At 38.1% G+C, this 16,494-nt stretch overlaps 2 protein-coding genes across 13 annotated transcripts; one reads left to right on the top strand and one right to left on the bottom strand.

Annotated features, from left to right (window-relative positions):
* Nucleotides 1-1,143: 1,143 nt before the first annotated feature.
* On the bottom strand, nucleotides 1,144-13,414 carry LOC111072863 (phosphatidylinositol-binding clathrin assembly protein LAP). Of its 12 annotated transcripts, none has more exons than XM_041595038.1 (16): nucleotides 12,807-13,414; nucleotides 10,277-10,419; nucleotides 9,258-9,333; nucleotides 8,856-8,888; nucleotides 8,498-8,600; nucleotides 8,310-8,431; nucleotides 8,043-8,236; nucleotides 7,848-7,984; nucleotides 7,512-7,674; nucleotides 7,104-7,440; nucleotides 6,414-6,509; nucleotides 5,727-5,948; nucleotides 4,005-4,341; nucleotides 3,494-3,593; nucleotides 2,197-2,286; nucleotides 1,144-1,425 (listed from the first exon to the last, which is right to left on the bottom strand). In XM_041595038.1, the coding sequence occupies exons 1-16, from the start codon at nucleotides 12,940-12,942 to the stop codon at nucleotides 1,240-1,242; spliced, it is 2,475 nt and encodes an 824-aa protein (XP_041450972.1). In that variant the 5' UTR covers nucleotides 12,943-13,414; the 3' UTR covers nucleotides 1,144-1,239. The 12 variants fall into 12 exon arrangements, with proteins under 12 accessions (XP_041450972.1, XP_022220638.2, XP_022220647.2 ...); XM_022364946.2 differs by having other exon boundaries at nucleotides 7,146-7,440; XM_022364955.2 differs by having other exon boundaries at nucleotides 7,146-7,440; nucleotides 7,512-7,626.
* Nucleotides 13,415-13,826: 412 nt separating this feature from the next.
* LOC111071516 (protein SHQ1 homolog) lies at nucleotides 13,827-16,215 on the top strand. The gene is made up of 3 exons (XM_022362920.2): nucleotides 13,827-14,270; nucleotides 14,342-14,753; nucleotides 14,810-16,215. The coding sequence occupies exons 1-3, from the start codon at nucleotides 13,978-13,980 to the stop codon at nucleotides 15,998-16,000; spliced, it is 1,896 nt and encodes a 631-aa protein (XP_022218612.2). The 5' UTR covers nucleotides 13,827-13,977; the 3' UTR covers nucleotides 16,001-16,215.
* The last annotated feature ends 279 nt before the right edge of the window (nucleotides 16,216-16,494 follow it).

The following is a 16,494-nucleotide window of genomic DNA, read 5'->3' as shown; positions in this document are numbered from 1 at the left end:
TAAATGGAAGTCATTTTGGCCTGCTCCATCCAGGTCCACACGCAGAACATTAAAAAGAAATAATAAATAACAGAAAATACTTTGTATAATTTATATATAAATGTTTATTTAGACATAGTTAAGCGTGTGGGTGGGGGCAATAGGAAATAACCTACGCACACGCCTCATGCTTTTTGTTTTTTTTGTATATACACAATCTTCAAATAAAGTACGTATCTTGATGTGTTGTAGGGTTTCGAAGCAATTAAATAAATGGCTCTAGAGTATATAACACATATTCAAATATTTACGCCGCGTTCTATATATCGCATATAAACATAATCGTATCATCAGCACACGTTTCTACATCAATATTCAGCGTTGCTTTAGTTTATTTTAAATAATACTTAACAATTAGAAATGTTTTAACTTTTGCAAATTAAATTTGGACAAAATTGAAACTAGCTTGGAATGCATTTACAATTATTTGAGTTACAAAATTAGAATTTGCTTAACAACAGTTTTTAAAAACGTAGTACATATATAGTATATTTAACCACAAATAACAGAAAAAACTATAGATTTGCGTATAGACGGATTAAAATATTGCAATTGGGTATCGGGGACGCTGGCTTTTCCGCTCGCTTTTTTGCGACAGTTAACTGAGTGTTTTCCACTACTAGTATTCCATAATTTAGATAGTTGAACGTGTGATTGGCGTGGGACACAACTACAGGTTTTTGCTTATACTTATCGTAGAGTTTTCGTAGTTATATTTCACATAGACTACTCTTTTGCCTTTTTCTTTTTAGCTATTTACGGAAATTGTTTCGTTTTTCATTCGTTCTTTTTAGCATACATAGTATATAAATTGGTGTATACATATAAATAGTCAAACTTATTTGTTTTTGTTTTGTTTGTTTCATTTAAATAGTAATAATATAAATATATATATATATATACTCGTATATATTGTATGTATATAGCATTTGTTTTGTTTTGTTTTTTCGTTCAACATTATAATATAATCTTTTCTTTTCCATTCTTTTGGCTTTTAGTGCCATTTTCCATAAACATTTTTTTGCTTTAGATTTTCTGTGTAGCATAGTGTAAACATTTTGAGTTTTTCAATATATATATATATATATAATTTATAATATTTAATTATGTGTGTGGGTGTTTGTCTGCTTTCTATGAGGTTAGAGCGCTTAAAGTGTGTTGAGGGTGTGTGTGTGTGTGTGTGCTTGGATGAGTGCCCCTTTATAACGCACCAAATGGATCCAGTGGTACGCTTTTATTGCCGCTGCCATTCTGCGTCGGCTGCATGGGCTGCATGATGCCTCCCGTCGCTCCTGCTCCTGATACCGTTGAGGAATTACTTTGCGGCGCCGACATCATCGTCGGTGGCACCCCAGTCAAAGGGGCTTGCCCCATCACCGGCATCCCCTACAAGAGTCATTCAAAAACAGGAGTAAGTAATGGTAATACAACGATAATCGTATCAAAAAAACCGCATGCACTGGTGGGGAGAGAGATTTATATACTTCTTAAACTGCTAGGACAGACGCAACGACTACAAAGTATATATATATATTCATCAGTGGTAGAGGGTAAAGATAGTTCTCTCTCTCTTTTGGTAGAGCTTTAGGCCGCCGTGAGCTGGTGGGGAGGGGGAAAAACAGTGGTCTACATACGAAAGTTAGTGGAGATTCTACATTAACTTGGTTGTAAAACTGAATATATCTACGGGCAAATAAAAAACAATAACTTAATCATTAAAGAAATCACAAGGGAGTGCAACACTTTTAGAGACCAGAATCAGGAGAAGAGGATAGATAGACAGAACACACGCTTGTGGCTTTCAGAGGATAGAACAGATGGTTTTTGCTTCGAGAGTTAGGAGGAGATTAAACTGGCGTATATGTCGCTTTATACGTTATTTAGTAGTACTGAAGATGTTAGATATTCGATTGATAGTCACGAATGGGAAACTTAAAGATTGGTTAACGAAATAATAAATAAAAATGATCAAAGAACTAAAAAACGATAAAACGGCAACTCAGGTCGAAATCAAAATTATATATATTTTACTATATATATACATATATATATATATATATCTGTAATTATTATTTGTTTTGGTTTTTCAGGGGTTCTTTATAGTATGTTGATTTCGTTTGGGGTTGATTTTTTTTTTTTTGTGTTGCATCATCTTACCTGCATATAATTTGGCATTACAGGATAACTAGCATGTATATACGGATGATTGATTGTGATTGGCGCAGGACTTACGGTCATGCCATGTGCCTATATTGATATTGATTGATTGATTGATAGAATATATATTGAAACACAGACACAGGCGCAGTGTGAGATTTGTTGTTTGTTGGGTGGTTTCAATATATATTTGATTGGTTTTTTAGATTTGATATTTCGATTTTTTGCGGTATGCGTTGGGGATAGTTGAGAATATATAAAGCAAACATAAAATAAAGAAAAGAAAGTAAGTGATAGTTTATATTTTAAGGATACATATATATATATAAATGCAAAAGAAAAAAGTGTAAAATAATAATTGAAAATAAAAAACACAGAAAGTATGTGGTTTCTTGTGGCCTGTTTTTATATTGTGTCTGTATTTCGTTTTTTCTTTTTTTATACTCTTCGAACTACACTCTCCCGGAGATGTGTCACAAAAGTTATAAGTTATAAGATAGACCTAGTGCTTTGTGTTCAGGTGCTGTATTATATGGTGGGAGGGTATATGGGAAAAAAACCTTGGAAGAACCTTAGCCAAGATTTCAAATAAAAGTAGAAACACTTACAACTCCCGCAACAACTTGGTTTTGGTACTTTTCTTGGATATTACAACATTTAGATTTGGAATGACGATTTTGCAAACAAGCCAAGGAATCAATCTTATTATTATTATTATTATTATTAATATTATTAATAGAAAACTTTCAAGACCATACACAAGGAAATCAAAGAGAGAACCAAGTAGCTGAGGCTGTAATATCGCATATTGCATGGTGCATTTTTTCAGAAAATATAAGCAAAAATCATAAAAACTTAGAAACAAAATTGGTATTGGGTGTTACATGAAGGTGAATGCCTAAAGTGTTGAGGGTGACACGAAAATATTACACAAATAAAGACAATAAAATTAAAAAAAAAGGGTTTGTGTTTTTTTCGATTCTATACATTTAACAAAAAAATTGTCATGTGTTTTGTTGTATCGTTTCTTAGTTTTTGTTTTTTCTGGCATTCGTTTTTCAATTATTCATTTGATTTTCGGCACAAATTCTCTAGTGTATATATACGAATTATTATAGTGTTTCGATTGAATTCGATTCAGATTTCAGATTCCAGGCAAAAGTGGAGTTTTTGGATCTTTCTTGCTTTCGAGTAGTAGTAGTACGAGTACGAATAGTATTTAGTAGTTTTTTTAATTAGAGTAGAGTTCGGACAGTAGAGAGTAGAGTTTTTAGAGAGTTAGAGTGGCATAACTCACCATTGGACGATAGCCAGCACCAGTTGTAGCCGCCATTGGTTGTGGTGTCCAATTAGCACCTGGTTTCGCTGTATTTTTAGGTGAATTCCATTGCACAGGTCTATGAGAATAATGGGGTAAGAGAGTAATGGATATGAACACGGCATTTCAATTGTATTTCTCTATACACATTCTTCTAAACAAATTTGTTTCTCTGCGTGATTTCGAACTATTTGGAATTTTTTGTTGGTTTTTTGGAATATGGATGGATATTTTATGTACACATAATGGAACATGAATAACGAATGGGGGAGGTTTGTGGGCAATGGTTGTGGGGTTTTTTGGATCAAGGTAGAAACTTGTATATCTCCAAATGGTAAATACGGGTAGATGGGGGAGTTTGGGCAAACAAATGAGATTATGTTTTCTGTCTTTTTTGGTTTCACTTTCGAACACACGCACAAACGAGTATGTAGTATAGATCGTTTTTGATTTAGGTTTTTTTTTTAGAGTTTTTCGGTGTTTTACTCACTTTGCACTTGCCGTTTTATTTATATTTAAGTTATCAACTAGTGACATTAGTGAACTATCCAAATCGCCGGTAATTATCTTCCCAATGCCCGCTGGCTGTGGCTGTTGCTGCTGCATCTGCATCTGCTGCTGTTGTAACTGCTGGAGTTGCTGGTGTTGCAATGGCATTTGCTGCTGATGCTGCTGCTGCCCCAAAAGGTACTGCTGCTGCTGTAGCGCAAGGATCGATGAGCTGTTGCCGCTGCTGTTGCCGGTATGATAGACACCTGTGGTGGCGACAACGTTCATTTGATTGCTGGCTGAAGCTGGCTTCAGTACATCGCCCAAAGCATCGAAACCTTTTCATTTTTGTACACACAATTCACACGATGGTTGATGGTTTTATTGTTGTTGTAGATAGCCAATGCACCGAGATTTGTTTATATAGCAGACATTTATACACAGAGACAAACACATTTTGAAGATATTTATATATATATGTATAGTAGATATAGACAATGGAAGCCGATGGATGGAAAGCCCAGAAGTAGTATTTTTTGTTGATGATGTTTTGTCGATTTATCGTCGGAGTTTGTTTTCCCGTTTTATGTTCATTGGAGTTCATTTGTTTCCGTTTTTTTGTTTTTGCCAACACAAACACACGGATAAATGTTTTAGCGTATTATAATATATTTATGTAGATTAGAAAATGTTCGTATATGAATTTTTGTGCCACCAACATTAACATGAGACAATGTGAGTTTTGTTTTTTTTTTGTTTTTGTTTTGTTTTTTAAGTACATAAAAACATAAAAAAGAGAGAAAAAGAGAAAAAATAACATTTACAAAATAAATAACATGAATTCTCTTTGCATATAGAATATTTATCAATATTTGGTTTTGGTTATTCCTAAATAATGGTTTGCGTTTTGGGATTAGTTATGACATCCACCATAGCTTATGATATGTATAATACATGACTTATGGCTTTGATTAAATACAAAAAGCAGGCAAAACACCGAATGAATAATGTTGCAGGATTGTTAAGCGTTGAAGAGGTTCGAATTTGTAGGTATTAAAACAAAAACTATGGATATCAAGTCTTTGGAAGGTTGACTAGAAGTTGTAGACCTCTTAAAATCTCTTAGAAAATATATCCTTTTACACAAAATATATAAAAATATGTTTCTTTAACAGCAATTTTCTTGTACACAAAAATAAAAATATAGCACATAAATATTAATTTCAATTAAACATTAAATACACAAAAATTACTCATTAAATACGTCAAAAAAATATTTAATTCTTTCAAATAAAAGCAACATTGAATACAAATTACATTAAAACATGAATTAAACTATACAAAAAAAAAACTAAAGAAATAGTTGAACAACAACGCAGATTGGATCCAAACAGAGGATCACATATTTGACAGAGCAACAGAGGATCTTCAAAATTCAATGGCAGGACAATCAAAAATAAACTACTCACAAAACACGAGGCGAGCAGACGACGACAACAACAGTGGTGGAGGGGAAAGCGTGTTCTTTTGTAGATGTCAATGAGTGTCTACTGTACAGGACAGAGCTTGAAGGCTGAGACAGTGCTCTCTGTGTGTGCGGCGGCGGCAGCACTACAAGCAAGAATGGCAGGTGGAAAAGCTTTGTACAGACAACCAAAGCCTGGCAAATGGTGGGAAAAAGACAGATGGCTTTCGTTTTGTGGCGAGAGGACAAAGGTTTCACCTGGTGGAAATTCTTGCTGTTGCTGCAGCTGTTGTCGTTGTTGAAGTTGCAATTGTTGCTGCTGATGTTGCTGCTGCTGTTGCATGTAGAACATTGCTTGCTGCTGCTGATGCTGTTGCTGCTGATCCATGAAAATGTTATTGCTGCCAAAGGGTGTTGCAGCAACAGGTGCAACAGCGACTGCGTCATCGAAAAATGGATTGGGGGGCAACGGCATCGATACTGAATAAAGTCCAACACACAGACATTTTACAGGATAACAATTTTAAATAAATATACAACAGAAATAATATACACAAAAATATATAAATAAATCTTAGGTTTAAACTAACATTTAGCTTGAAAATTAAACATAAAATCTCAGAACTAGCTCAACAGAAATTAAACCTAGCTTTTTGTGTGCAAATTGCTTTTCACACCCAAAAAATCGCTTTATATCTAACATTAACATCATGCTAACATTTAGTTAATTTCATTTTAAGACACGCACCAATATTAAAACCCATTATTAGTTAAATTTTAGCATAATGATAGCCTCATATCGTTTTAGTATTATTTTAGACAAAAACCACTCAAAAATGTAGTCAATTTAAAGCGTATATTGTATAATATATAAGTATTATAGAAGAGCGGTGGTTGTAGTTAATGGAATGAATGAATATTTTGGATGGCCATTGAAGGACTTACCTGTTGGTTCCGTGTTACCAAAAACGGATGAGAAATTACTATCGGAAACGAATGCATTTGTTGCAGCAGCGGAGGAGACTGAAGCGCCATTGAAACCTAGGTTTTTTTCATATTTTTTTGTATTGGTTTTTGCAAGTGTTTTTTGTTTTTTGGTTTTTTGTGGGCGATTGTACATTGCGATATTTTGATGTATTTTTGTGGGTTTGAATCGAGTTTGTATCGAAGAGTTGGTGTATATTCATTATCGGTAATCGTCGTTGTTTGTATTCGGGTTTTTTTTTTGGAAAAGAAATAGTGATGGAAAAAAATGAAGAAGTAACAATACATTAGACAGAAATTCATAAGAAATCAAAAATGTAAGCAAAAATGATCAATATCAAGAAAACTTATACGATTCAATACGAAAATGATTACTAAATATATGAGAGAGAGAGATAGAGAGTAAATGGTGCATGAAAGTCTTTGGTGCAATATACAGATAGAGGGGGCGACGGGCGTCTAGGACGCGCCACTAGGAAAAGTGTGCGCTCTCCTCTTAGCTCTGAACCATTTACGGAGGATACAGATACAACAGAAATACATACTACACTTACACACTGATTCGTATATATGTATATACAGCATTATAAATAAAAATTAAAACTCTAGTAAAAACTTAGGAAATAATAAGGGAAAATTATAACATGCTACCATTATTATGCATCCACAAATTATTGGCATTGAGTGTAGCACCTGTGGCACCTCCTGCAGCGTTAGAGCCGCCGCCGCCAGCATTGGCACTGGCTTCAAACATATCGGCAAAGGGATTGCCCAGCTGCAATAAATCGTCAGAGGCCTTGGTGGTGGCCTGTGGCGTCTGGTGGTGGTGGGATGCTGCTCCAGAAGCAGCGGGCTGTGCCGACGCGGCACCAAACAGATCAACTATCGGCTGGCCAGCCGATGAGGCTGGCGGTGACGATAGGAATGGATTTGTTAGTGCAGCGCTAGAGCCAGCAGCACCGCTACTAGTGGGCGACGATACCTTGGACTTAATAGAGAAATAAACAGGGAAATATATTAATCTTTATTCATGTATACCGATAATGTCATACAACTTACTTTGTACTGATTCATGGCGGCCTCCTCTTCGGCCAGTACCTGTGCCTTGAGCTGCTCATCAATCCCATTGGTGGCATCGAATTTACTGGAAGCGGCCGCAGTGCCAAAAGCCGAGCTGGTAGAAGAAAGTGCAGATACAGCGGATTTTACATTGCGTTGATGGCTACTGATCATCGAAATCGAAACCAAAACATGAAACCAAAGAAAAATAAATCAAAGAAAATAACAAATTATTAAATAATATACAATATCAAAAATAAAACAACAGAAGAATTCAATAAATCGAATATAAAATAAACAAAAAGGCGAGAATACTCCACTAAATGTAAAACAAACCTCGAAGACTGTGTGGGAGTATTGGCAGCAGATACTTTACGACCCTCCAGTGTGGCCAAATGCTGCTCCAAGGCATCCAAAAGAGAGCTTGGGGCTTTGGTCAAATCGGGTATATCACCCTTATCAATGCCCACATTCTGTAAAATAAATAAAACATAAAAAATCTGGAAACCTCTGAAGAGAGAGTGTACGCACCTCTGCCACCTTTAAGAATTCCCCTACACGATCCATGCGAATCAAAAACTTCTTATAAAGATCCAATGCATCGCGTGCTAGCTTTTTATTCATATCAAAGTATTTCTCCAGTAGATTGATGATGCCATCGTTATAGCAAGCAAACAGACGGATGAGATCGCGAAATAAGAGCATGAAACTCATATTAATGACGCCTAGAAAAAACAAACACAAATAGATATATATATCATTTAAATAAATCGAATGTATGTATGGGTATTTTCTTACCATTGGACAAATCATTGGACTGGCAATCAAACTCTAAAAGTCCATCCAATTGTGCCTGCAAAACTGGCAAAGTCTTCAAGAGTTTTTCCGCATTCATGCTGCGCAATGAGCCCTCCTCTTTGCTATAAACAAAAATCAATTAGTCATACGATGATATAAATTATATTATATGGTATACTAGTAGTTACCCTCGCTTGACTTTACAAAAGTCAAAGGCCATGGCTCGATAGGAGAGCGACTTTTCATTCAAATACTTGGCATAGCGTCGTATAAATGGGGACATATCGTAACCTGTTGATTTTAAATCAATATTTAATACATTTCTTATCAAAAAACTGTGAAAAACAAACACAAATATTAAACAATGCCAAAAAAATAATTAATTTTTTTGTTTTAGTAAATTTTGATTTTCTTTTTAGCTAAAAAAACGAAAATTAGTCACAAAACCAGTAAAAAAGAGAGTACGAGGGCCCCCGCAAAAAAACTAAGGAGAGTACTTGAAAGCCAATTTTTCCCACATAGCAGAGCTTGTTGCAATATACTCACCCATTCTGCCACCTGGAACGCCCATGCCACCATCTGCTTTTGGATTATTAAGTTTTGATATTTTTGTAGTATTTCGATTCGAGTTGTTAGCCAGCAAATGTTTGTTGTTGTTTTATATGAATGTGGCATGTGTTTGTTTTTGTAAGTAAGCGTCGCATTTTGGTATTTATTGTTAAGAATTTATTAATTAATTTTGTTAAATTTATGTAAAAAATAATACAAATGAGTAAAAGCCAAACGTTTGCGCAGCATGAGAGACGGAAAGAGAGAGAGAGAGGAATACAGAATGTAAGCTTTATTTTTATAATTTTAAATGAATTCTTTTGTTCAAATAATGGAAATGGATATGGAAATGGTTAGTCGGGATTTTTTGAGTATTAGTCAAGGGCAATATCTTTATACCTTGCACAGTTCCTTTGTCCAGAAAGGAGCTGAGATTGAATGTAGAGTTGCTTGATGCTAAATATTGCATGAAACGCTGTAAAGATACAAAGATAGAGAGAGAATGATGATTAGAGACACAGAATGATGATTAAATACGATAAGAATTACGGCTTATCTGGGTTGACACCCATGTAAAATGTTCCATTATGAATTTTTTTAATTTGTATGCTGAAGAATATTTGCCTTCATAGCAACACATTTTAAAAATATTATCTTCCAAAACACACAAAGAAATCTCTTTTTAGTGCAAAATCATCTCTGCCAAACGGCATGCCCTCTGGTCATATAAATATTGTGCTTCCATTCTTATTCACATATTTACATACAACCCATCAAGCATCTTCAACTTTTGGGTGTAAGCCCTCCAGCAATCAAATTTCATTTGTGGCACAATCTCTCACTTGAGCTTGACCCTCCCTCCCTCCCCCTACAGAGTTTCATACATATGTCCAGCGTCATATGGATGTCCATCGGTTGGAGGAAGCTTGCCATTATGTCGCCAAATAAACACCACAAACGAAAAGACTGAACAAATAAAACCACAGAGAGAGGAAAAACAATTAAAGATAAGCTCCGAGAAAGAAAGAGAGCACACAACAATAAGCGTGAAGCGCGGAGCAATGGTTAAACATAAAAAAGAGTCAACAAAAAGGCAAAAGACAAACCAAAGACGTGACCTTTTGAAGTGGAAAGAATATTGCGCGCCCCACAATGATATCGAAAGGAAAGACTACAGTGGCATATGAAGAATGAAATTAAAGTAAAAAGAACTACATAGATAATACCCCTGTTGCTAGGGGTCTTTTAGCGGAAGACATTGTATCGCTGTACAAATTTAACCATACCATAGGCTAAATTCGATACGAACAGATGCCATTCATGGCTGATAGGCGGATGTAAATCTACTGCTAATGGAATGTTCTATCTGCATATAAATTACGCCCCTTCTTTGAGTACTGATAAGACGAGATACAAACCTCATTGCCATATGCCATCAGATGATGTGTGGTTATCAGCGACTTGTAGACCACCACCCAATTGGCGTTCTGTGAACGCTCGATAAGTAAATTGGCCAAATGAGGTATCGAGACATTCGGCTCATTTGTGCAGTGCACCAAATCTGCAAAGAAATAGGAATACAACAAAGGTTAGAAACATTTGAAGAAATCATTTAAAAATCATCATAAAAAATTGTCATATAAACAAATGTTTAATCAACGCTGTTTTGTTGGGCCGACCGACGCCACTCTCTTATCGGTCGCGACTCGTATTTTTTATATTGTCGAGCTTATCTTTAAGCTTTCACACTGAAACACAGACTCAAACCCCCCACACACAGCCACAAAGCTAAGAAGAAACGGGAAAGCTTTGATAAGAAATGCTATAATTTCTCTCACTATCTGGGTTTCCCATTTCATTTAGCAAAAACTCTGACAGACACAATAAACAAATGCAATTCGAAGGGGCGTTACATCCAGATGTTTGCTTTTGCATTGCTTTGGAAAATCAACAGAGCAGACGACACATATGATTCATATGGCAAGCGGCAGAGAAATAGAGAGGGAAAAAGGGTATACAAATGAATGCATAACAAATTACAAAGCAATGGAAAATGTGGAAAATTTATCAATTTACGTTGGTCTTTGGTGAGTTTTATGGATGAGAAATGTTTGATTTTTAAGGGGGAGGGTTGTTCCTATTGACTGTTTTATGTAGTATAAAATTGAGAATAAAAGTCAACAAGTAATGGAATCAAAAACCTAAACATCTTAAATGTCCATAAAACTACAGACAATTGATTACTTTTTCTCTGTAGGCAATTCAATGAAAGTAAAATTTAAATAGGTCACAGCTGTAAAATGATCAGATGTCGAGACTCCCCATTGATAGCTAATTTAACAAGTTGCTTCCCTTTGTTTACAGCTCTTTCTGAAGTGCGGTTCTTCTACTTTTTAAGCGTTTCTTCTACTTTAAGGTAGAGTTTTGTCTTCAATTCTTTGGTTCTGTTCTTGTTGGTTCTGTGAAATCTTAACTTGTTTTATTTATAAAGCGTAAGAATATACAGACAGACAGAGAGAGAGAGAGGCGGAGAGCGAGAGCAAAGGTAAAACAAATAAAGTTTCAAGCTGAAATTCTACCTGTTGTAGGGTCTTTACATACAAACGAGTACTATCGTACTCACAAATCAGGTTTAAGCTGGGATAATAAACGATTGATTACAGAAGTTGAGCTTGCAGGAACCTTTTAAGAACTTTAGCTTTAATTTTTTTAAATTTTCTTCTTAAAAATATCCCCTTAGAGCCCCATGACGCTGTGAGAGAGAGGGCAGCACCCGCTGTGTAGGGGATTTTATGTGGACCACAATTGGAAACAATTTATTTTCTATCGTTGACACATTCTCCAATCAGACAATGCAAAAGAGCGAAGTCTTTGGCTGCGGGTGGTGATGATTATGTGGCAAATAATGATATTGGCCTCTTTTTTCTTCATATGAGTCATCGCTTTTTGCAAACGTGTCCAGAAAACAGGTCAAGACGAGCATAGAGCCATAAAGAGAGCCAGAAATGAGCTCTAAAAAACCCAGAATCCAACAAGAATGTCATCAAGTGATTATCAGCTGATTGCTAAACAGGAGATATAGGAGATATTGTGGATTCTATGTCTTATCATATGTGAATATCGTATTAGATGTGAATTAGCTATTTATGGTGGGGTGGTGGCTCTCAGTTACTGTCATATAAAAGTTAAGTTAATTTTAAATTATTGTTTAATCAAAAATTATACAAAATGTAATCAGAATTATGGTCAAATTAGCAACAAACAAAAGTGCACGAAATGAGGGAAAAACTTGAGCATAAATTTACAAGACAATGACACCGCGAAACCAAACTAACCACTAACAATTGCGGCTTTTGTAGGCGTTCCACACACAAACACTGGCACACACGTGCAGCCGTGAGAAAGTGACGTAACACTAGAAAGAGAGCCTAGCCTAGAGAAACGTAACATTAGAGGGAGAGGCGCCTAACAGTAAGTGTGAAAGAGAGAGGGCGATGAGGAGGAGGCAGGCTAATGCTGAATAGAGCCCACAAACACAGCTGTGTGATGCAGGTGCAATGGCAGAGGGGTAGTAGAGGCAACGAGAGCGAGCATAAAAGGGCTCTTGGGGATTGGGCACCTACATATATATTTTTCGCCATGTCACATAAACTTTTGGCACTCACTGTAATTTATCACACCACACAAATCCCCAAAAAAATTTTGTGGGAGAGAGGAGTAGGGAGTAGCTGTGTAAGAAAGAGAGTGGGAGAGGGAGACTGCCACTATGTGTGTGTGAATGAATGGCAAAGACACATTTTTCTTCTCTGTCCTCTGCACACGCTGTGTGTGTGTGTGTAACTGTTGTAACTAGGAAATGTAACGGTGATTGCTTATCTCCCTCTTCAGCCTCTTCTCTCCTTGGGCACCTACTTCCCTTTCGCCATCACATCGTTTGTATGCACTTACAATCCAAATGCTTCTTCTTCGGTCCAATGCATTCCTCAGTAGTGGCCTTGCAGACGGACTTGGCCAGTCCTTGGCCCGCAAGGCTGTGACGGGCTGCTAGCAGCCTGTCGTTGATTGTTTGCCCTGCCATGGTCATGATGAAGCTGTTGTTGCACTGTGGCTGCTCTTCTCGGTTTCAACACGTTGATTTTTTATTTATTTGATTAATTTAATTATGCACCCAAGGAGTGGACGACACCAGCACCACACACGCACAAACACAAAAACACTGGCACACAGGCACACACCAGCACGCACGTACAGCGAAAGACGGGGCAGAGAGACAGAGAGAGCGAGCGAAAGAGCGAACGAGACAGAGGTATTGATTGATTGAGAACTGTTATAGAAATTTTTGCTACGCGAACGCCACGACCGACACAATTGGGGAGGACAACGGCTCAGGAGTTTGGTTTGATAAGCAGCAGCTGGGCACAATTGAACGGCTCCTTTTTGATTTCACTCTCTCTAACCGGTGCCTAACGCTGCAACGCGAGGCTCTTTTTTTAATTTTTAATCTATATTTTTCTTGTGCCACAGTAGGGATCAGTGTGACCGCGGATTCATCGACTGAATATACCGCCTGACCCTAAGAAATATACCTTCTCATTTTCAAAATATACCGTAAATATTCCGAGTAAAAAGATACCCACCAATATTTATCGCAGTAATATTTAAAAAAATAACCACAAGTTCAGCTCAAAACCAAAATTTGTCCGGCATAAGTTCTAACAAGGTAATAATTATAAGAACGAAAAAGCAAAAATCCCGCGTATGGAAGCTTATATACCCTATGTTCTTTACTTATACCTTTAAAACTGAATGTTTATAGATGCTAATGATCGGCACCGAATGAGAGCTAAAATAGCGTGTCATGTCGCTTCTATTTTAGAGAAGGGAATATAATATGAAAAATATATTTAGAATTTATCGAAGATAGAAAAGTGTGCCGTGACTTATCACCTAAAAATACCCAGATTTTTCGCTTTACGGTCACGTTGCATTCTAGTATTTACGTAACGCGGCTTGTAACATTTTTTAGGTTCTTGTACACGGGCAGACTGGTCATTAAAATAAATAAAATTACACTAAAAAACAGTAGTTAAAACGTAGTTAAACGCATTAAAGTAAAAAGATGTTATATGGACAGATCACACACACCTATCAGGAGAACACGTGCACCTTTTTGATACCACATCCCCATGCCAGGGAGAAGCCATCCCACTCGCCCACACCAGCAGAAGCAGAAGCACCAGCCGAGGCTGAAGCAGCAGAAGCAGAGCCTGGGCGCGGGGTTGTGGATGCCTCGGCGCAGTCGGGTGCCGATGCGGGGTGTGCGGAAGCATTACATGTGGATCGCATAAGGAATTGCGATATATTTATTGACTCGCACGATTTGTACTTTTATGCCGATGTCAAGCTGTACAAGTGAGTCATTATCCAACCATTATCCATATCGTATATATGTATGTATGGCATTTCCTTTGTATTTCCAACAGATTCCACATCCGACGCACATTTGATTTGCGAGAGCTGAAAACACTACTGATAAAATTCAATCCAGAGGATAATCATTACCAGCTATGCCTACGCTGCCTGCCGGCTGCCACTGCGGCCACCACTCAAGATGGTTCATCAGGAGGAGGAGGCGGAGCCTCCTCTAGCATTGGCGATGCCCCGAAACCAAAGACCGTGCGCAAGGAGTATATTGCCACCTTCTTGCGGCTGCCCGCAACGGCCGATGCCATGTATCTGTCGGACAAAGAGTCCCTTGTTCAGGAATGGAAACTCAAACGCATCACCGATCAGTGCCAATTGCAGCTCGAGGGAAGCGAGCGCATCTACAAGTTAACAAATCATTTTGGCTATGGCTATGCCAGCAAATACAATGGACCGCCGGAGATAAGCGATGTAAGTAGAGTAGAATCCAATCTAAATTCTGAGCTCAAACTCTCCTTCCCCGTTAGGTGGATAAATCCACTTGCCGTGTGCTGGAGCCCCATCGCCTTAGCCCCATTCAGCGTCTGCAGGATCGTATTGTCGATGAAATGAAACGCTTCTCGCGCGACCAATACAAAATGAACTTTGTGGAGCTGCAGGTTCCGTCCGGACATCAGAATCCTCTGCGCTACAAGCCCAAAATCTTTGAAACTTCCATGACCCAAGAGCAGGCCCATCTGTTGCACAATCTCAGTCGAGAGGCGTTGCAGAAACAGCAGACGGATGAGGAGCCAGGCGATCCAGACAGCCCCTTGGAGAGGCTCAAGCAAAAGGAGATTGACTGCGGCCTGATTAGCATTATGCTGGCCATTTGCTACGATGTGCGGACCACCAATAACGATCCCACCTGCGAATCGGCCTGGACGCGCAGCATTCTGTGTCCTTTGTTCTGCTACTACGAGCAGTTCGACAACTACAGGGATGTCCTGGTGGCCTTCCTTCGCCGTGCCATAACCTATCCGCTGTTCCGCAACTTTGAGCTCGGGCGCCAGTGTGTGCGAGATGCCATCGAGGTGCTCAAGGGCGGCAGGAACTGGCTGATTAATCAGCTTTTGTTGACGCACCAGCAGTTTGCCAGCGGTGAGCCGTGCCGCGAAAGCTTCAACACCCACTACCTGGAGGACTACATACGCTATGTGACCAATCCGAATGTCTGCAGCGACGAGCATTTGCGTCTGTTGGCCCGCAATGTCAAAAATGTGCTGATGGATGTGACCAAGAAACATCTGAATCTGGGCGTCACCGAAATAGAGACTGAATTGATCCAGGAGCTGATGCAGGAGATGCGTCTGACTGCCGGCGGGGAGTCGCCATCGCTGCAGCATGGACAGGGCGGCGATGATGACATGGATCTGGACAACGATACGTCCGGCCAGGAGGATGAGACAACGACTGATGATGATAGTGTCATAACAGATTCATTCGATAGCATGGACATGGACATGCGTTTGATTGAAAATGAGGCGGTCTATGCGCCCGACGACGAGGACGACGAAGACGACGACGACGATGATGATGGCGGTGCGGATGATGATAATGAGGATACTGCCTCATCGACTACAACCAGCAGCGAGGCGGAGGGCAACAGCGTTATCGAGCAGTGCAGCAACAGCGAGACGGCTGCCAGCAATAGCATCAGCACCACCAGCACCAAGTAGACACATCGACATGTCCTGCATTCTGTATCCTACATGCCCCACCCTCCCGTAACAACAAACCACACACACACACACACACCACACACAACCAACTTAATGTCAAAGAACGGAGGCTAAACAGTGATTACTTTTACCATTTAAAAAACATAAAAGCAAAATACAAAATAGAAACAAACAAAGCAAAGAAATACTGTAAAAAAAAAAAACAAACACACAAAAACAAAAGCAAGAAATTATAAAATGTCTACATACATATTAATTGTACAATAATTTATATATCAAAACAAAAAGCAAACTCAAAGATTTGTTTATGCCAAAATGAGCAAGAGTATTTAAAATATCCTTTTTCCTTTGCTCTACAATAACTTTTGTCTATAATTAACACGTAAAACAAAAATACAAAGAACTTTAGCATTTAGTGTAACAAATATTTGAATTTTGAATTCTAAAAAAAAAAAACAAACGCGAAATCTAGTTGTGCATTTTGTATATAT

The sequence above is a fragment of the Drosophila obscura genome, unplaced genomic scaffold (assembly GCF_018151105.1).
Source record: "Drosophila obscura isolate BZ-5 IFL unplaced genomic scaffold, ASM1815110v1 contig_4, whole genome shotgun sequence".
Classification (NCBI taxonomy): Eukaryota; Metazoa; Arthropoda; class Insecta; order Diptera; family Drosophilidae; genus Drosophila; species Drosophila obscura.
Note: the sequence above shows the minus strand (reverse complement) of the source record. Positions and strands in the feature narration are given on the sequence as shown.